This window comes from Mobula birostris, chromosome 6, assembly GCF_030028105.1.
Source record: "Mobula birostris isolate sMobBir1 chromosome 6, sMobBir1.hap1, whole genome shotgun sequence".
Classification (NCBI taxonomy): domain Eukaryota; kingdom Metazoa; phylum Chordata; class Chondrichthyes; order Myliobatiformes; family Myliobatidae; genus Mobula; species Mobula birostris.
In genome coordinates, this window is record NC_092375.1 from 120,812,878 (window position 1) to 120,835,232 (window position 22,355).

At 45.2% G+C, this 22,355-nt stretch overlaps 1 protein-coding gene across 1 annotated transcript in view; it reads left to right on the forward strand.

The window, feature by feature from the left end:
• Positions 1–17,434: 17,434 nt before the first annotated feature.
• The window catches only part of LOC140198719 (insulin-like growth factor 2 mRNA-binding protein 2), a 198,764-nt gene continuing 193,843 nt past the window's right edge, over positions 17,435–22,355 (forward strand). Inside the window, exons 1-2 of the mRNA XM_072259735.1 lie at positions 17,435–17,869; positions 19,267–19,327. Of these exons, the coding sequence (XP_072115836.1) occupies positions 17,698–17,869; positions 19,267–19,327 (233 nt within the window). The 5' untranslated portion in view covers positions 17,435–17,697. The remainder of the gene's footprint in view (positions 17,870–19,266; positions 19,328–22,355) is intronic.

The window sequence follows — 22,355 nt, forward strand, 5'->3', positions numbered from 1 at the left end:
GTCTGCAGAAAGGTATAGATAGGTTAAGTGAGTGAGCAAGGGTCTGGTAAATGGAGTACAATGTTGGTAAAATTTTCCCAATCTTCCAGTTTCCCACTACTCTTAACGACTTTGTATGCACGAGCTTTTAGTTTGATGCCTTCTTTTATTTCCTTAGTTATCCAAAGCTGGCTCTCTCCATCCTTACTGTCCTTGCTATTAACTGGAATATACTTTTGTTGAGCACTGTGAAAAATCTCTTTGAAAGTCTTCCACTGCTCCTCAACTGTCCCACCATATAGCCAGTGTCCCCAGTCTACACTAGCCAAATCCTCCCTCATCCCACTGTAGTCTCCATTGTTTAGACATAATACTCTGGTTTTAGATCGAACTATTGCACCTCCATTTGTATGGGAAACTCATTCATACTGTGATCACTCTTTCCAAGAGAATCCCTAACTACAGGATCACTAATTTTACCTGTCTCATTGCACAGGACCAGATCTACGATAACACATCCCCTTGTAGGTTTAGTAACATGCTGTTCAAGAAAGGGATGCATTCTGTGAATCCTCCTCAAGACTGCCTCGCCAACTAGATTCACCCAATCTATGTGCAAGTTAAAGTCCCCCGTGATAACTGCTGTTCCATTCTTACATGCCTCAGATATTTTTCTGTTTATTGCCTGTGCCATTGTAATGTTATTATTCAGTGGCCGATAGACAGCTCCCACCAGTGATTTTTTCCCTTTAGTATTCCTAATCTCTACCCAGCTGGGTTCAACATTCTGCTCCTTAGATCTTATATCGTCTCTCACTATTGCCCTGATCTTTAGGGACCGTGTTAGGGAACTGGAGATGCAGCTTGATGACCTTTGTCTGGTCAGGGAAAGTGAGGAGATGGTAGATCAGAGCTTTAAGCAAGTAGTCACACCGGGGCCTCGGGAGACAGGTAAGTGGGTAACAGTCAGGAGAGGGAAGGGCAGGAGTCAGATACTAGAGATCACCCCAATGGCTGTCCCCCTTAACAATAAGTACTCCAGTAAGAGTACTGTTGGGGGGGTGCGACCTACCTGGGGGAAGCAACAGTGGCCGTGCCTCTGGCACAGAGTCTGGCCCTGTGGCTCAGAAGGGTAGGGAAAGGAAGAGGATGGCAGCAGTGACAGGGGACTCTATAGTTAGGGGGTCAGATAGGTGATTCTGTGGACGCAGAAAGGAAACACAGATGGTAGTTTGCCTCCCAGGGTCCAGGATGTTTCTGATCACGTCCACAATATCCTGAAGTGGGAAGGTGAACAGCCAGAGGTTGTGGTACATATTGGGATCAACGACATAGGCAGGAAAAGAGAGGAAGTCCTGAAAACAGACTACAGGGAGTTGGGAAAGAAGCTGAGAAGCAGGATATCAAAGGTAGTAATCTCAGGATTACTGCCTGTGCCACACAACAGTGACTATAGGAATAGAGCGAGGTGGAGGATAAATGTGTGGGGGAGGGATTGGAGCAGGGGGCAGGGATTCAGATTTCTGGATCATTGGGACCTCTTTTGGGCAGGTGTGACCTGCATAAGCAGGATGGGTTGCACTTGAATCTGAGGGGGACCAATACCTTGGCAGGGAGGTTTGCTAAGGCTATTGGGGAGAGTTGAAACTAGAATTGCTGGGGGTTGGGAACTGAACTGAAGAGACGGAGGAAGGGGCGGTTGGCTCACAAATAGAGAAAGCTTGTAGGCAGCGTGAGAGGGAGGATAGGCGGGTGATAGACAAGGGATACACTCAGGCTGATGGTTTGAGATGTGTCTATTTTAATGCAAGAAGCATCATGAACAAAGCAGATGAGCTTAGAGTGTGGATCAATACTTGGAGCTATGATGTTGTGGCCATTCCAGAGACTTGGATGACTCAGGGGCAAGAATAGCTACTTAGATTGTCAGGCTTTAGATGTTTCAGAAAGGACAGGGAGGGAGGCAAAGGAGGTGGGGGCGTGGCACTGTTGATCAGACATAGTGTCACTGCTGCAGAAAAGGAGGAAGACATAGAGAGATTGTCTACTGAGTCTCTGTGGGTGGAAGTTAGAAACAGGAAGGCGTCAATAACTCTACTGGGTGTTTTTTATAGACCACCCAATAGTAACAGGGACATCGAGGAGCAGATAGGGAGACAGATTCTGGAACGGTGCAATAATAACAGGGTTGTCATGATGGGGGATTTTAATTTCCCCAATATTTGGCATCTCCTTAGAGTGAGGGGTTTAGATGGGGTAGAGTTTGTTAGGTGTGTTCAGGAAGATAAGCCTACAAGAGGAAAGGCTGTACTTGATCTGGTATTAGGAAATGAACCTGGTCAGGTGTCAGGTCGCTCAGTGGGAGAGCATTTTGGAGATAGTGATCTTAATTCTCTCGTTTACCATAGCATTGGAGAGGGATAAGTACAGACAAGTTAGGGAAACTTTTAATTGGAGTAAGGGGAAATATAAAGCTATCAGGCAGGAACTTGGAAGCATAAATTGGGAACAGATGTCCTCAGGGAAATGTATGGAAGAAATGTGGCAAATGTTCAGGGGATATTTGCGTGACGTTCTGCATAAGTACATTCCAATGAGACAGGGAAAGGATGGTAGGGTACAGGAACCGTGGTGCGCAAAGGCCTTTGAAAATCTAGTCAAGAAGGAAAAAAGAGCTTACTAAAGGTTCAAAAAACTAGGTAATGATAGAGATCTGGAAAATTATAAGGCTAGCAGGAAGGAGCTTAAGAATGAAATTAGGAGAGCCAGAAGGGGCCATGAGAAGGCCTTGGCAAGAAGGATTAAGGAAAACCCCAAGGCATTCTACAAGTATGTGAAGAGTTAGAGGACAAGATGTGAGAGAATAGGACCAATCAAGTGTGACAGTGGAAAAGTTACAGCAGACTGAAAAGCTTGAGCATATAGACATTAAGAAAGAGGATGTGCTGGAGCTTTTGGAAAGCATCAAGTTGGATAAGTCACCGGGACCAGACAGAATATACCCCAGGTTACTGTGGGAAGCAATAGAGGAGATTGCTGAGCCTCTGGCAATGACCTTTGCAACATCAATGGTGACGGAGGAGGTTTTAGAGGATTGGAGGGTTGCAGACGTTGTTCTCTTATTCAAGAAAGGGAGTAGAGATAGCCCAGGAAATTATAGACCAGTGAGTCTTACTTCAGTGGTTGATAAGTTGATGGAGAAGATCCTGACAGGCAGGATTTCTGAACAGTTGGAGAGGTATAATATGATTAGGAATAGTCAGCATGGCTTTGTCAAAGGCAAGTCGTGCCTTACAAACCTGATTGAATTTTTTGAGTATGTGACTAAACACATTGAGGAAGGTAGAGCAGTAGATGTAGTGTATATGGATTTCAGCAAGTCATTTGATAAGGTACCCCATACAAGGCTTATTGAGAAAGTAAGGAGGCATGGGATCCAAGGGGACCTTGTTTTGTGGATCCAGAACTGGCTTGCCCACAGAAGGCAAAATGTGGTTGTAGACGGGTCATATTCTGCATGGAGGCCGGTGACCAGTGGTGTGCCTCAGGGATCTGTTCTGGGACCCTTTCTCCTAGTGATTTTTATAAATGACCTGGATGAGGAAGTGGAGGGATGCGTTGGTAAATTTGCTGATCACACAAAGGTTGGAGGTGTTGTGGATAGTGTGGAGGGCTGTCAGAGGTTATAGTGGTATATCGATAGGATCCAAAACTGGACTGAGAAGTGGCAGATGGAGTTCAACCCAGATAAGTGTGAAGTGGCTCATTTTGGTAGGTCAAATATGATGGCAGAATATAGTATTAATGGTAAGACTCTTGGCAGTGTGGAGGATCAGAGGGATCTGGGGGTCTGAGTCCATAGGACACTTAAAGCTACTGTGCAGGTTGACTCTGTGGTTAAGAAGGCATACAGTGTATTGGCCTTCATCAACCATGGGATTGAGTTCAAGAGCCGAGAAGTAATATTGCAGCTATATAGGACCCTGGTCAGACCCCACTTGGAATACTGTGCTCAGTTCTGGTCACCTCACCACAGGAAGGATGTGGAAACTATAGAAAGGGTGCAGAGGAGATTTACAAGGATGTTGCCTGGATTAGGGAGCATGCCTTATGAAAATAGGTTGAGTGAACTCGGCCTTTTCTCCTTGGAGTGATGTAGAATGAGAGGTGACCTGATAGAGGTGTATAAGATGATGAGAGGCATTGATCATGTGGATAGTCAGAGGCTTTTTCCCAGGGCTGAAATGGCTAACATGAGAGGGCACAGTTTTAAGGTGCTTGGAAGTAGGTATAGAGGAGATATCTGGTTAAGTTTTTTTACACAAAGAGTGGTGTGTGGAATGGGCTGCCGGCGACAGTGGTAGAGGTGGATATGATAGGGTCTTTTAAGAGACTCCTGGATAGGTATATGGAGCTTAGAAAAGTAGAGGGCTATGGGTAACCCAACGTAATTTGTAAAGGAAGTACATGTTTGGCACAGCATTGTGGGCCAAAGGGCCTGTATTGTGCTGTTGTTTTTCTATGTTTCTATCTCATTTTTAATTAAGAGCGCTACCCCGCCTCCCTTACCTTCCTGCCTATCCTTCTGTATTACCTGATATCCTTGGATATTTAGTTTCTGATCCTCTCCACCCTGCAACCATGGACAGGACCACTCAATCATACCTCCTTCTGTAATGCCCACTAAATCATACCTCTTTCTGTAATGACCACTAATTCATACCTCTTTCTACTGATTTGAGCCACAAGTTCACTGACCTTGTTTCGAATACTATGGGCATCCTTCCACATTACCTGATATCCTTGGATATTTGATTCCCAAACCTGTCCACCCTGCAACCAGTCTCTGTAACAGCCATTAATTCATACCCCCTTGTTATCATTAATCCATCATTAAGGACCCGCACCATCCAGGCCACGCTCTCTTCTCAACGGGAAGGGGGCACAGGAGCCTTCGGTCCCACACCATCAGGTTCAGGAACAGTTATTCCCTTCAACTATCAAGCTGCTGAACCAGCATGGATGACTTCACTCACCTCAACACTGATTCTACAATCTATAGACTTACTTTGAAGGACTGTACCACTCATGTTCTCAGCTCTATTTATTTATTTACTTACTTTTATGCAGTTTGCCTTCTTTTGCACATTATTTGTTTGCCATTCTTTGCTTTGAGTGGTTTTTCAGAAATTCTATTGTATTTCTCTGCTCCACAGTGAATGCGTGAAAGAATACTGATCTCAGGGTAATATATGGTGACATATATATACTTCGATAATAAATTTACTTTGAACTTTGAAACTCTGTACCAGGACTGAGGGCGGAGGGAGGAATAAAGAGGGGAAGGGGAGTGGTATATCTCAGGGTGATATATGATGACATACATATACTTCGAACTTTTGAACCTTGAACTGCAGACCAGTGGTTAGTCTGTGTAGCAGCAAGAGTTCATCAGAGTCTGCGTCCTGTGTGATGGATGTGGCTCCAGCCTTGCACGGGCCTTCTGTTATCTGCCGGGCACACTGCGTTGACCCTGTCACAGAAGAAGCTCGAACCTGTCCACACGGCCCTCACACCCACACCCTGGCTGAAGGAGAGAGGACAAAACATGAGAAAGCTTTGCCCTGTGCCACGATAGATAGTGGCACAAGTGCGTTCTCCTCAGTGGCTCAAAAAGGATAACTTTAAGGCGACTGGAGGATAGAACTGTTGGCGGGGATTGGGGAATGCACCTGTGCATGGGGGAATGTCTTCACACAGAGAGAGGTGGGTGCATGGAACGCCCTGCAGGGGTGGTGGTTGAGGCAGATACATTTGGGGCATTTAAGAAACTTAGATAGGCACATGGATTTGAGAAAAATGGAGGGCTATGTAGGGGGAAAGGTCTCAATTGATCTTAGGTAGGTGAAACGATCAGCACAACATCATGGGCTGAAGAGCCTGTGCTGTGCTGTAGTGTTCTATGTTCGATGTTCAAGGACACCAGTCATTGCTGTAATGTCTGGAAGGTGACCTGCTGCACCTGTGCTGCCGTCTCCCCTCAGCACGCGGAATGAACACACGCACGGGCTGCGTAGTCACGGAAGGGGGGGCTGCCCTTCCACCACCTGCAGTCCCTCCCTGCAGACAATGCTGCTGGGTGGCCCACATCAACCGTGGAGGCACTTCGGGACCTTCTCCCATGCCGCAGAGATAACCCTGTGCAGGAGTGGAGAGTGGCGGGGCACACCCGAGGGAGAGGAGTGAGCGATGGGGAGGAGGGGGCACCCAAGTAAACACTCAAGAGGAGGACTTGGGATGAAGAGGTTCAGGGAGTGGGGGGATGAATTTACCACCTATTACCTCCCAGCCTCTCATGTTATCCCACCTCCCCCACCCACTCAACTGGATTCACCTATCACCTTCCTCCCCTCCCCCACTTTCTTATTCTACCACCTCCCCCCTTCCTTTCCAGTCCTGGGGAAGGGTCTCAGCCTGAAACATCAACTGTTTCTCCCCTCCACAGATGCTGCTCGACCTCCTGATTTCCTCCGGCATTCTGTGTGTGCTGCTCAGAATTCCCAGCATCGGCAGAGCCCCTTCGACTGATGGATTTGCCAAAATGGTAGCACTGGGGAGGGAGAGATGAGGCGGACGGAGGAGTTTGGATGGTGATGGAGTGAAGGAGCGCAGGTCAGGCGTGGGGCAGATGGGACCGGGGTGATCTAAGCCAGTCCAGAGTACCGGGCTACAACAGTGAGTACAATTAGGCAAGAGGGAAGAAAGCACCACCCACAGCCTGACCCATGCTGCTGTCATCCCAGTGAGCTCTGGGAGACGCAGGGCTGGCTGGTTACGGAGAATGGTTCACCTACACTGTTACTGGGCCCCCCAACATCTCACCTTGCTCTTGGTTTTACTGCTGAAATGGAAAGAACTGCATTTCCACAAAAGGACATTGGATGTGTAAGGTCCACCCGCAACAAGGAGGATTTCTCGGTGGCCAATTATTTTAGTTCCAAACCCCATCCCCCTTTGGACATGTCAGTTGGTCCATGGCCTCCCCTACTGCCATGATGAGCAAGCTCAGGTTGGAGGAGCAACACCTCATATTCCGTTTGGGTCGTCTCCACCTAATGCATGAACATCGATTTCTCCAACTTCTGGTAATTTCTCCCCCCTCCCCCTTCTCTCTTCTATTCCCTATTCTGGCTCCCCTTTTACCCCTTCTCTTCACCTGCCTATCACCTCCCTCCGGTGCCCCTCTCCCATGGCCACTCTCCTCTCCTATCACATTCCTTCTTATTCAACCCTTGTATCTTTTCCACCTATCACCTCTCAGCTTCTCAATTCCTCCACCTTCCCCCACCCACCTACCTTCCTCCTCTCCTGGTTCCACCTATCACCTTTCAGCTGGTTCACCTTCCCCTCCCCCCCTTCCTTATTTTGGCTTCTTCCCCTTTCTTTCCTAGTCCTGAAGAAGGGTCTCAGCCGGAAAAGTTGTCCTTTTATTCCTCTCCATAGATGCTGCCTGACCTGCTGAATTCCTCCAGCAGTTTGTGTCTGTTACTTTGGACGCGTAAAGTGCTTAGCTTGTGTTGAGAGTGTACTAGTGAAGAGCTGTCCTCAGCCCCCGACTCTACTCCCTGTACACTCAAGACTGCATGGCCACTCTCTGCTCTAATCCATCAGCAAGTTTGTAGATAATGGCTCTGTACTTTATTACTTTACTTTATACTTTAATGTCGCCAAACAATTGATACTAGAACGTACAATCATCACAGTGATATTTGATTCTGCACTTCCCGCTCCCTGGATTACAAATATTAAATATTAAAAATATTTAAAATAGTAAAAATTTGTAAATATTAAAAATTTAAATTATAAATCATAAACAGAAAATAGAAAAATGGAAAGTAAGGTAGTGCAAAAAAACCGAGAGGCAGGTCCGGATATTTGGAGGGTACGGCCCAGATCCGGGTCAGGATCCATTCAGCAGTCTTATCACAGTTGGAAAGAAGCTGTTCCCAAATCTGGCCGTACGAGTCTTCAAGCTCCTGAGCCTTCTCCCGAAGGGAAGAGGGACAAAAAGTGTGTTGTACTGGGCCATACCTCAAATAACAATGCATTGGAGTATAGGATGGCGATAGCTTGGCGACAAGGTGTCATGACAACAGCCTTTCCCTCAATGTCAGCAAAACAAAAGAGCTGGTCATTGACTTCAGGAAGGGGTGGGGGGTGGGGCACATGATCCTGTCTACATCAAAGGTGTTGAGGTTGAAAGGATTGAGAGCTTCAAGTTCCGAGGAGTGAACATCACTTGCCCTGGTCCAAACATTTAGGCTCACTGAAGCCTCTACTTCCTCAATAGGATAAGGAACTTTGGCATGCTCCCATCAACCCTTATCAATTTTTATCAAAGCACCACAGAAAGCACCCTACCTGGATGTATCCCGGCTCCATATGGCAACTGCTTTGCCTGTGACCACGAGAAACTGCAGAGAGATGTGGACACAGCTCAGGACATCATAGGAACCAGCCTCCCCTCCATGGACTCTGGCTACAATTCTCACTGCCTTAGTAAGGCAGCCAGCATAATTAAAGACTCCCCCCTCCCCACCCATCCTGGGCATTCTCTCTTCTCCGTCCTCCTTAGGCTGAAGATAGAAAAACCTGAAAGAGCATAGCACCAGGCTCAAGGCCAGGTTCTACACTGTTATCAGTCTGTTGAATTGTTCCCGAGTACAATAAGATGGATTCTTTTCCTCACAACCTATCTCATCATGATCTTTCACCTTATTGTTTACCTACACTGCGCTTTCCCTGTAGCTGTTACACTTTACTCTGTACTGTTACAGTTTTACCATGTTCTACCTCCATGCACTGTCTATATAAACTGTCTATATGAACAGTCGGTATGAACAGTATGAACAGTCGGTATGAACAGTATGAACAGTCTGTCTGTATGAACAGTCGGTATGAACAGTATGAACAGTCTGTCTGTATGAACAGTCGGTATGAACAGTATGAACAGTCTGTCTGTATGAACAGTCGGTATGAACAGTATGAACAGTCTGTCTGTATGAACAGTCGGTATGAACAGTATGAACAGTCTGTCTGTATGAACAGTATGCAAGATTAAGAACAGTGTGCAAGACATGTTTTTCACTGTCTTGGTACATGTGATAGCAAGAAAGCAATTCTAAATCTCAAACACAAGGAAATCTGCAGATGCTGGAATTTCAAGCAACACACATCAAAGTTGCTGGTGAACGCAGCAGGCCAGGCAGCATCTCTAGGAAGAGGTACAGTCGATGTTTCGGGCCAAGACCCTTCGTCAGGACTAACTGAAGGAAGAGGTAGTAAGAGATTTGAAAGTGGGAGGGGGAGGGGGAGATCTGAAATGATAGGAGAAGACAGGAGGGGGAGGGATGGAGCCAAGAGCTGGACAGGTGATAGGCAAAAGGGATATGAGAGAATTCTAAATCTCATAAGGTTCCCTCACCCTCTTCCTGACCATCCCAATCTCCACGTCAGCACAAATTAACAGCATGAGAGGCACCAACCTCAATCACACCCTTCGCACATCGAGCACCTTGATAGGAAGATGACGCCCTTGCACACTGCAAAAGTTAAACCTTGTGCAAACACGAGAAATTCTGCAGATGCTGGAAATTCAAGCAATTGAACCTTGTGGCCATGTTATGTCGGCACCAGAATGTGTGGTGACACTTGTGGGCTGCTCCCCCCCACTCCCAGCACATCCCAAGGTGTGTTGGTTGTTAAGGCAAACCACTCATTTCACTGTATATTTCAATGTACGTGTGATAAATAAATAAATCTGAATCTCACAAGCCCGACAGAGCAGAGAGATGTCGGAGGGCCAATTAACTGTGTGTAAACCATCATTCCCCACAACCTCCTCCAAAAAGAGCACGGCGGAGGTTTATGAAGATGTTGCTGGGACTTCAGGGACTGAGTAATGGGGAGGGAATGAGCAGGTTGGGACTTTATTCAAGGAAGTGTATGACAATGAAGGGTGATCTTATAGAGGTGTATAAAATCACGGGAGAGTGAATGCACTCAGTCTTTTTCCCCTCGGTCGAGGAATCATCGATTTAAGGTGAACCTGAGGACTAATTCTTTTTCTCCCCAGTGGGTGGTCAGTATGTGGAATGAGCTGCCACAGGAAGTGTTTGAGGCAGGTGCGTTAACAACATTTAAAGGACAGTGGGACAGTACATGGAGAGGAGAGGTTTAGAGGGATATCGGACAAACACAGGCTCATGGGGAGAGCTTGGATGGAAGTCTTGGCTGGCATGGACTAGCTGGCCAAACGGCATGTTTCTGTGCCATAAAACTCTATGACTATGAGTCCCACCTTTCCCCACAGGACATTCGGTGATAGTAGTATAGGTCCCCCCAAGGGTGAGAGTCTAGCACCCTTCCTTGCAAAAGAGATGGAAGTATATAAGTCTCTGTACTGGTTTCAATCCTGATTCAGAGTTTCAAAGTTCAAAGTAAATTTCTTATCAAAGTACATCTATGTCACCATATACAACCCTGAGATTCACTTTCTTGCAGGCATACTCCAATAAATCCATATTAGAATAATAACCATAATAGAATTAATGAAAGGCTGCACCAACTTGGGTGATCAACGAGTGTGCAAAAGACAACAAAATGTGCAAATACAAAAAGAAAGAAATAATGATAATAAATAAATAAGCAATAAATATCAAGAATGTGAGATGAAGAGTCCTTGAAAGTAAGTCCATAGGTTGTGGGAACAGTTCAGTGATGGAGTAAGTGAAGTTGAGTGAAATTTCCCCTTTGGTTCAAGAGCCTGATGGTTGAGGGGTAATAACTATTCCTAAATCTGGTGGTGTGAGTCCTGAGGCTCCTGTACCTTCTTCCCGATGGCAGCAGTGAGGAGAGAGCATGTCCTGGGTGGTGGGAGTCTCTGATGATGGATGCTGCTTTCCTGCGACAACATTTCATGTAGATGTCTTCAATGGTGGGGAGGACTTTTCCCATGATGAACTGGGCCATATCCTCTACTTTTTGCAGGATTTTCCATTCAAGGGCGTTGGTGCCTCCATACCGGGCTGTGATGTAGCCAGTCAATACACTCTCCACCACACATCTAGAAGTCTGTAAAAGCTTTACATATCATGCTGAATCTCTGCAGACTCCTACATGCTGAGCCCCAGACAGGTCCTCTGAAATAATAACAATGAGTAATTGAAAGTTGCTGACCCTCTCCACCTCTGATATTCTGATGCGGACTGGCTCATGGACCTGCGGTTTCCTCTTTGGTCTAGCTGACATTGACTAAGAGGTTGCTGTTGTGGCACCACTCAGCCAGATTTTCAATCTCCCTCCTATATGCTGATTTATTGGTTTTGTATCCATACTCAGTACAATGACAATAAAGTTGAATCTAATCTAATCTAATTTATCACCATATATAATTTAGCCTACGACAGTGGTGTCATCAGCAAACCTGAATATGGCATTGGAGCTGTGCTTAGCCTCACAGTCAGAAGTGTAAAGTGAGTAGAGCAGGGGGCTGAGCACACAGCCTTGTGGTGCACCTGTGCTGATGGAGATCCTGGAGAAGATGATGTTGCCAATCCAGACTGATTAGGGTCTGTAAGCGAGGAAATTGAGGATCCAATTGCATGAGGAGGTATTGAGGGCAAGGTCTTGAAACCTAATGATTAGTTTTGAGAAGATGTAGTTGATAAACAGCATCTTGATGTATGCATTTTGCCATCCAGATGTTCCAGGGTTGAGTGAAGAGCTGATGAGGTAGCATCTGCTGTGGACCTGCTGGTTTGGTAGGTTTTGGACCAGAAAAGGATAGTTCCATTCCCCCCCATACATACTGCTCAATCTGCTGAGTTCCTCCAGCAGAATATTTGCTGCTGTGTATGAGTATCTGTGTTTATTTCTGTCCTTCTGACCTGCTATCCTTGAGTGAATGCACTGCAAACTTCTGTGAGAGTGTGCATTGTTGCACTGGTCTCGGTGTATCATCACTGAGCCTGTACATTTCAGTTCGACAATAAGGCTATAACTTTCACGATGATCGGTAGTTCAGAGGGAACTAGGAGTACAAGTGGCATCACAAGTTGACAGGATGGTGAAGAAGGCTTTTGGAACACTTGCCTTCATCAGTCAATGTTGGAGTAGAGCAGTTGGGATATTATGGTGCAGATGTGCAAGGCATTGGTGAGGTTGTATTTTGAATATTGTTTTCAGTCTTGGTCACGCTGTTATAGGAAAGATGCCATTAAGCTAGAAAGAGCGCAGGGTGGATTTATGAAGATGTTGCTGGAACTTAAGGGACAGAGAGAGCTTGAATGGGTTGGGAAATTGTTTCTTTGGAAAGGAGAAGAATGGGGTATGATCACACAGTGATGTATAAAATCATTTAGGGTGAATGCCTGAAGTTGTTTTCCCAGGATTGCAGAATCAAGAACTAGAGGGCATAGATTTAAGGGGAGAGGGGAGAGATTTAGTAGAAACTGAGGATTTAATAGAAACTGTGGAATGAGCTGCCAGAGAAAGCCTTTGCGGCTGGTAGGTTAACAACAGGGACAGGTATATGGGTAGGGAAGGTTTAGGGGGATATGGGGACAACACAGGGAAATGGGACTAGCTTAGATGGGTATTTTAGTCAGCATGGACCAGTTGGGCTAAAGAGGCAGTCTGATTCATGACTGTATGACTGTATGACTCTATACTGCAGTGAGCTGTCTGATTAAGTCATGCCATTAAATTATCAGATGGTCCTGGGCTTTTTTGTCTCAGAAGTAACTGTGTTATCACCAACAAAGTATTCCTCTCTGAGCAAGGGAACCAGAGTTTGAAAAGCATCCAGCGGCAGCTGCCCCTCTTGCACCGCCCTGTGAAATGGCAGTCAGGGGCTGATCCTTTAACCATCAAAAGGGTCCCTGGGAATCCCCAGTGCTTTGATGTGCTTCCCACTGGAAACCTGTTGCAAACATCCACATTGGGTGGGACTACCTCAGGCTGTACAGTGCAGAAGGAGAAGTGAATCCTACATCTCAACATCGCCCTGAAGAAACTCAACACACACACACACACAATGAAATTACTACACAGGTTTATTTATTGTCACATGTATTGAGGTAGAGTGAAAACCTTTGTTCCATGTGCCATCCAAGTAGATCTTTTCATGGTCAGTGCATCGAGTTAGCATAGGGGAAAGACAATAACCAGATGTAATTACAGTTACAGAGAAAGAGCAGCAGACAATAAGGGCAAGGTCCATAATGAGGTAGATTGTGAGGTCAAGAATTCATCTTAGCATACTAGAAATCTATTCAATAGTCTTCTAGCAGTGGGGTAGAAGCTCTCCTTGTGCCTGGTGGTACATGCATTCGGGCTTTAGTATTTTCTATCTGATAGTCTGCCTTATTGTCTGCCTGCACTGTATATTCTCTGTAACTGTTAGTACTTTATTCTGTGTTCTGTTACTGTTTGCTCTTGTACTAATTCAGATGAAATGATCTGCAAGGATTGCATGCAAAATAAACAGTTTTTCACTGTATCTTGGGATATGTGACAATAATAAACCTATTTATTAATTTTTACCAGGGTCAGGTTTCCCCCTACTACTTCAGCCTGAACTGTTCCGGGGATTATAAACACAGTCTGTATTCAAAACCAAAATGTCCCCCCAGGTGAAGCCCTCAGCACCCTCTCCAGTGCAATCAGCATATCCCAGTATGATATTGAGTACAACGTACATATCAGGTGTGTATTGGGGTAACACAGTGATCGATAGCAAATAAATTGATGCATTAGCAAATTAGAATCAGAATCAGAATCAGGGTTATTATCACTGGCATGTAACATGAAATTTGTTAACTTAGCAGCAGCAGTTCAATGCAATACATAATCTAGCAGAGAAAAAAAATAAATAAAATAAAACATAATAAAAAATAAACAAGTAAATCAATTACGTATATTGAATAGATTTTAAAATGTGCAAAAACAGAAATACTGTATATAGAAAAAAGTGAGGTAGTGTCCAAAGCTTCAATGTCCTTTTGGGAATCGGATGTCAGGGGGGAAGAAGCTGTTCCTGAGTCGCTGAGTGTGTGCCTTCCGGCTTCTGTACCTCCTACCTGATGGTAACAGTGAGAAAAGGGCATGTCTTGGGTGCTAGAGATCCTTAATAATGGACGCTGCCTTTCTGAGACACTGCTCCCTAAAGATGTCCTGGGTACTTTGTAGGCTAGTACCCAAAATGGAGCTGACTAGATTTACAACCTTCTGCAGCTTCTTTCGGTCCTGTGCAGTAGCCCCTCCATACCAGACAGTGACGCAGCCTGTCAGAATGCTCTCCACGGTACAACTATAGAGCTTTTTGAATGTATTTGTTGACATGCCAACTCTCTTCAAGCTCCTAATAAAGTATAGCCATTGTCTTGCCTTCTTTATAACTACGTCGATATGTTGGGACCAGGTTAGATCCTCAGAGATCTTGACACCCAGGAACATGAAGCTGCTCACTCTCTCCACTTCTGATCCCTCTATGAGGATTGGTACGTGTTCCTTTGTCTTACTGTTCCTGAAGTCCACAATCAGCTCTTTCGTCTTACTGATGTTGAGTACCAGGTTGTTGCTGCTGCACCATCCCACTAGTTGGCATATCTCACTCCTGTACGCCCTCTCGTCACCACCTGAGATTCTACCAACAATGGTTGTACAATAAATTGTGGATGGCTTCATGAAATTTATGCAAGAGTGTCTTTAGATAATGTGGATTGAGAATTTTATCCCAGACAGAAAGCAAGGTGTGAGACTAAACAAGTCTTTCTCGGGTTGGCAGACTGTGAGTAGTGGTGTACAGGTGAACCACAGGCACTGATGGTACAGACACAGGTCTACCTGATTGCATTAAGATTTTAGCTAAGGGGACGAATTTTCAATTTTGCTGATATTCTTTACTCTAAGTGAGACTGTGAGTGTCGGAGGAGGAGCTGGAGGGGCTACAAGGGGATACAGATGAGCTAAACGAGTGGGTGAATCCTTGACAGATGGGTTGCAATGTGGAAAAATGTGAGGTGCATGAAATAGAAAAAGGCAGAAGGATCTGCATCGCTCATACCCCTGTTCACATCAGCGGCGTAGCAGTGGAATCTGCAAGTGGTTTCAAACTCCTGAGAGTGCACATCTTGTAAAACTGCTCATGGTCCCACAAGGCATCCTCCACAGTCAAGAAAGCTCACCACCTCTACTTTCTGAGGGGGGCTGAGGAGAGTTGCTCTGTATACATTCATGACCTCCAGGTGTGCAGTGGAGATCATCCTAACGTTCTGTGTCACTGTGTGGTACTGAAGCTGCACTGCAGTGGACAGGAGGGCTTTACAACGAGTAATTAAAATTGCCCAACGCATCACCGGCACCAGCAACCCGCCATCAAGGACACATATACCGAAAAGTGCCTGTAAAAGGTCAGCAATATCGTGAAGGATCCCACCCGCCCTGCTTATGGACTGTTTGTCCCACTCCCATCAAGGAAGAGGCTACGGACCATCCACGCCAGGACCACTAAACTCAAACACAGTTACTTCCCCCAAGCCGTCAGGCTGATCAACACCTTCACCTATTAACCCACCCACCACCACTACATACACATCAGCTAGTATCATTTTATCTGCAGTACATACAATCAGCCTCTGTATATAACAGTTACCTGAACATTATGTTTTATAGGGTTACTTTTATATTTTTATTTATTGTGTTTTACGCTTTTTGTATTTTATTTGTGCTGTCGGATCCAGAACAACAATCATTTTGTTCTCCTTTACACTCCTGTTCTGAAAAGTGACAATAACAATCTTCAATCTTGAATCTTGCTAAATGGTGTAGTATTAATATTCAAACCAGTTTCTTGTACACACGCCATTGAAGGTCAACATGCAGGTGCAGAAGGTGATTCAGAAAGCAAATGGGTCATTGGCCTTTGTTTGCTCGAGGATCAGTGAACAGAGGTTAACTAAGTCTTACTGTAACTGGGTGAAGCTGTGGTAAGACCACACCTGGGGTATTGGGTTCATTTCCTGCCCCTTATCCATGAAAGGATGGACTTGCCATAAATGGAGGTTTGTTCGACTGGTTCCAGGGATGGTGTTTTTGCTATAAGAGCAGAGAATAAAATATGTTAACACAGAAACATTTCCGGAGGAACTCAGCAGGTCAGGCACTGTCTATGGAGAGGAATAAAGAGTCAACATTTTGGGCTGAGATATTTCATCAAGACTCAAGCATTTGCAGAATCTCTTGTGCTTATGATTAAACTAGAACCTGCATTGGTAAAATGTTGTCACACGTACTGAGGTACAGTGAAAAACTTGCTTTGCATGTCGTCCATAAAGAGCATTTTACAACTAAGAGGCAATTTGCAGATGCTGGAAATCCAAGCAGCACGCACAAAATGCTGGAGGAACTCAGCTTCGATGGAAAAGAGTGAACAGTTGACGTTTTGGGTCAAGACTCTTCATCAGGACTTTACAAAGGTGCACTGAGGTAGTACAAGGGAAAACAATGCGGAATGAAGTGTTACAGATAAAGTACAGTGCAGGCAGACAATAAGATGCTGGGACCATAACGAGGTAGATTGTGAAGTCAAGAGTCCATTGTATTGAACTAGGAACCGTTCTATCGTGTTAAACATCAAGACCGAAGCCGTCCTTCAGCCTGGTGGTACATGTCTTCAGACTTTTCTATCTTCTGCCTTAAGGGAGATAGGTGAAGGGAAGAAGTCAGAGGTAGTTGCTGATGTGAGCTGCTTCTCTAGAGTATAGAAGGGATCTTATGTATCAGTGGGGTGATGTAGAGAGGATGAAGCCCCGACCACAAGCTCTGGATCCAGGGCTCGAAATTTCAGAATTGGTTTGAGCCATTCAAGGCTGACAAATGATTTCCATCAGAAGAAGGTGAATTCTGGAATTCTTTCCCCGGTAGAGAATCAGAAACGAGCCCAATCCAAAGGGAGGTGGACAGATTTCTGGACACTGGGGTGCGGGGATAGGCCAGAAGGTCATCAATCCTGTTGAAGGATGGTCCATTCCTGTTAGCTGGGGTTCCCAGGTTTCAGGGTGGAGAGTAGGTCACTGGTAGTTAACTCCTCCCAAGCGGTGGGAGTTGGTCGTAAGGGAGAGAGAGAACGAGGTGGAAGGGAGCCTCCGCCCAACTCATCACCAGTTACCACCCCATTCCAGGGCGTCTGGGGGGGGCCCAGCCACTGGGTGGGCAGAGAGGAATGGGATCTGGAACTGCAGGCATCCTGATCCTCCAGACAACACCATCTCTCATCGCCTTCTCACATCACCACGTGGGATCCAATCTCTTTTTTTCTCGATTTTTTAAGCCTGATTTTATTTAGAGGCGGTGCTTAACCCAAAGGAGCGTCATAGTGACACTTGGAGCCGGACTCATTCGCTTTTGTCTTGCTGCTGCTACAGTTTAGTTGTTTGCAGGCTGACTTGTATGTTGTGTGGGTTTAGTTTGTTTTTATTTCCCCCCTCCCTTCCCCCCCACTTCTTATATTTTCCTCTCTCTTGGGGGCTGGGAGGTTTGAGGAGTGAGTTCCTATTTTAATTTATGACTACATAGGATTTGAGTTGTTGATAATTTTCGATTGTGTGTGTGAGGAGAGGAGGAGGCGGGGGTTGGGGGGGGGAAAGGAGTGAGATCATGAATAAGTTGTATATTGGGAATCTGAGCTCGTCTGTGACCCCCGCCGATATCCAGCAACTCTTTGGGGAGAAGAAGCTCTCCGTCGGGCAAGTTCTGCTCAAATCGGGCTATGCCTTCGTGGACTGCCCCGACGACAACGCGGCTATCAGAGTCATCGAGGCGCTGTCCGGTGAGTGGGATCCTCCTGAATTTGGGCTGAGGCGGGGGGGAGGAAGGAGTAAGGGGGTATTTTGTTGCCTTCCTCTGGAGTCGGGACACTCACCCATTGCCTACACGCCGAGTCCCTCCCTCCCTCCTCTCTCTCTCTCTCTCGCTCTCTCTCTCTCTCTCTCTCTCTCTCTCTCACACACACAAGGTGTGGGATCCACCAGGCAAAACAAATCGCAGCAAAGAATAAAAGAGTGCTCCTGCGGGACGGGGAAATAGGGGTAGGTTGTGGGAGAGGAGGGTGTTCGGCTCCCCCCCGGGGGCCGGGCCCGGCCGGGACGCCTCTGCAATCGGGAGCCGAAGTTGCGAGGAGCCCGTGGCAGCGCACTGCGCAGCCCCATCTCTCTCTCGCACTCTTATTTTTTCCCGATTTTTTTGTCCCGATTTTATTCATGGACCGCTGGCAGAGTTCAGGCGCAGAAAAGCCCGCGTCGGTAATCCCCGGGAAGGTGCCCATCATTTTACGAGGTGCCCAGACCGTAGGAGCCGCCGTTCGGGAGCAAAGTGGCTGTGAATCGGTAGCGAGGAGGAGGAGGTGGTGGTGGTGGGGGAGGAGGGGAGGGAGGGAAGAAGGGATGGAGGGGAAGAGCTGCGCCAGGCCATGGCACACACAAATTCTAAACATGCTGGAAGCTTCTCAACCATTTACACACAACTTTCAAAACACTGGGACCCCGAATCCCAGAGATGGTGGGGAGAAAGTGTGGGTGGGTGGGTGGGTGGGGTGTGCATTATTGGGTGGCTGAGGGAAGTGGTGGTGGTGGTGGTGAGGAAGGAGGGAAGGAGCCCTACCAACCCCCTCCAAGGGCTGGAGTGGGGAGCCCTCCCAGTCGCTGGGGTGGGTGTGAGGTGCCCCCACCACCTCGTCCCCTCGCCTGCTCTTCAGAACGGGCTCAGGAGGTGGTTGAGAAGCATGGCGGCTCCGTCCTTCATTTTGTGAATCAAAAAAAAAGAGATCTCACTCTCTCCCCTTTGGCGCCGCGCTTTTTTTTTGTTTTGTGTGTGTTCCTTTAACACACGGATTGCATTGCTTCAGATGACATTAGTACATATTCCGTTAATGGTTCAATCCCAGCCCGTTGCAAAAAAAAAACAAGATTCCCTAGCCCCAATGCAAACATTTATTTCTATTTATTTTAAAGCCCGGGTTTGGCCATCTTTCAATGTCCCTGCTATAAAGCTGGGCAGCCGAGAGAGGGAACGAGGAGCGCATGGGGCAACTTGTGTGGAATTGTTGCAATTTCATGTGTAACATCGGCCGGTTTGTTCGGGGGCATGTGTCAGTCTGACAACTCCTCGGCCGGCGCCGTTCACCGCTCTCCCGAACCAAAATAACATCTCCTGCCTTCTCCCCACTAGGCAAAGTGGAACTTCACGGCAAATTGATCGAAGTGGACTACTCTGTGCCCAAAAAGCAGAGGTGAGCCTTTACATTTTGAATTCGTGTATATTTTCTTAAATCGTTCACTGTTGAATCGGGTTGCGTTTTGCAAGCCAGTTTAAAATGCCCCCTCCCCACACACGCCTGATCATAATTATTTCTTCAGTTTATATGTATCGGTGTAATCGTACTTTCGAGAGTCCCGTGCGTTTAATGTGTAAAAATAACCCAAATATAATTTTCAGTTAAGGGTACCACGTGTTAGTAACAGGGTAATAATATGTTTTTAATAAAGAAAACACAAGGATTATCTTGTCTTACACTGGGGGGGGTTGCTCTGGAATAAACTTATGCAATAGTCAGTAATTATTGAGACTTTCAGTTTGTAGTTTCCTGTTTTTGCAGTTTAAGTCTTCACTCGTTGAAAGGGCAGAGATCTGTGTCCCTAATATATGCAAAATTAATTTTTCTAAAATGATTACAATAATTATTGGTAGACATATTGTTCACTACACTGATTTAAAAGATTCTATTCTCAATCTTTCTACTCCAAACTTTAAAAAAAACACATTGTTTAATCAGAATCAGGTTTGGCTTTTGTCGTGAAAATTGTTTAAGCTTCACGTCCTCCCTCTTAAGTAAAGGTTTAGTATCAACTCTTAAATAAAAGTAGTCCAGTGAAACTTTGACACACGTGGAAGATGAAAAGTTGGTTAATTGACCCAGAGTTTAACAAATAATGTTCATGAAGAAAATGGGAAATACATTACACAACACCAGGGAGCAATAGGTTAAAGCAAAACTGGCCCTTTGGCAGAGGGGGTCCTGGTGGTCAGTATAACTCAACAGAGGTTTCTTTCACTTGGTGATTGTAAATGTATTCATCAAATACAAATATATATTTAAAGTTCGAATAACTTCAGCTGTAGTCAGCCATGTTTTTAGTCCGGTTGCAAGGATGTCCTGTATTTGTTTCTGTAATGCTGGAGTGTTCTGAAGGTGTTAATTTCTGTGATTTTTAAAATTTTTTAAAGCTGATCTATAAGTGATACACAGCGGATAGGATTTTGAAAATGTCAGGTTGGTTTTCAAAGAATGTGGTTGTGTGTTTATCAGCTGTGGCACATCTGGACAATTTGCCTGTGGCGTTGGGGTGTTTCTGTGGTCGGCGGTGAACGACCATTCGTTTGGTTCCCTTTGTACCTTTCCACGTCTTTTGTACCAAGCCTGTGGGGCAGTGTGGTGGTATAGCGGTTAGTGTAGAGCTATCACAGCACCAGCAATCCGTGTTTAATTCCAGGTGTGCCAGTTTGGAGCATGGGACAAAAGATGTACGGGACAATAGATGAATTGGTCAAATGGGTGTATTCGGGCGGCGTGAGCTCGTTGGGCCTGAAGGGCCTGTTACCTCTAAATTTAAAAAAAAATTAAAATAAAAAAATATGTATTTTGGAAGAATGGTTTTATCAGTTACGCAATTAATACTATTTGTACTAATCACTTGCCTGATTAAGTGAAGATGGTGGGGTTTACTTCATGCGATGTGAGATGTGATTGGGTGTGAGAGAGTCATTGCAAAGAAGGGAGAAGCTTCAGAATATTGTGGGTGAACTCCTGAGTCTGTTTGGTGCCATTTCCTGTTTTTCCTGTGGTGGCAGGTCATGGGGAGCAAGTGAATACGGGTAACCCCAGAGTAACACATACAAAATGCTGAAGGAACCCAGCAGCTATGAAAAGCAACTTCAACAAGAGAAAGCCACACTTTGTGCTGGAGAATCCTTCCATTAGGAGTGCCTGATAAGCTTGTTCAGCTGCTAACCATTACAGAGACCTTGAAACATCAGCAACATCCCCTCCAAAAACAAAAACACACCTCCCAAAATTTTTTTGGGAATATGTTTCTAGACAGAACAGAAATCCATAGACAAGAGTTGTGGTTGTATGTCACACAAACTAAAAACTGAAAACAGCAGTATGCACTACACAATATTAAATGGTGCAGATAGCATGGGGTGAGGTTACTCAGGAACCAATTATTCAGTGTAAAGGTGATTCAGTGTTACAGAAATTAATATGAGTATTTTTAAATGTGTACCAATGGAATATGTTGCATCTTTGCTTTGCTCTTTACATTGTCCTATGATGTATAAACTACATAAAATACGCTTTTTTATTGATGAAATGGGAATTCCAAAAACAGTAGTGAAAATGTCGGTCTCCCATTTATAAAAAGGCAAAATTTTCTTTTTATTTTTAATTAAATTTTTTTGTTTTGTTTTGTTGGTAGTAATTACATTTCTCTCATTGTTCTGGTGCCCACGAGAAGCCAGGATAAGCTCGCTCCATTTGGAGATTGCGCCTAGTAGTTGGTTTCCAACAAAAACCTTGGATTGGGTCTTGGGTCCATTGTTGCTTCCTGTATGTCCCACCCTTTACATTCGGGGAAGGAGCGGTGAACCTCGACAAGCTGTTTGGGCAGTGAGGTGGCTGCACGTTTAATTGTTATCAAAGAGATTTTACTTTTGCAATAGATGACTGAGAAAAAAGGATATTTGAAGAACAGTGACAAGAAAATATTGGCTTTATAATTAAGGATTTTTTAAAAAAAAGTATTGACTACCAAGCTTCATCTTGAAGAGGAGGTGCTTTATGTATTTGAACATACCAGTAACTCATTATGAAATCAAGTTCATGTGAGCACAGTGGCATTTTAGATTTTGGATTTAAGAGTTTGTCAGAGTTGTAACTTTGCAAAAGGAATTGTATAATCTGAATACAGGAGATTCTGCAGGTGCTGGAAAGCCATAGGAACAAGTACAAAATGCTGGAGGAACTCAGCAAGTCAGGCAGCATCTGTGGAAAAGAATAGTTGGTGTTTTGGACTGAGACCTGATGAAGGGTCTCAGAGCTCCTGGATAAATCAATTAAATTTGCTTACCATAATTTAAGACAGGAAAAGCTTATCAATGGCTAGAAAATCTCATTATTATTATTTTCTTAGTGGTTCTATTCATTACCACACTCTACCTATGTGTTGGGTGAAAGAAACAATTTGAAAAAAACACAC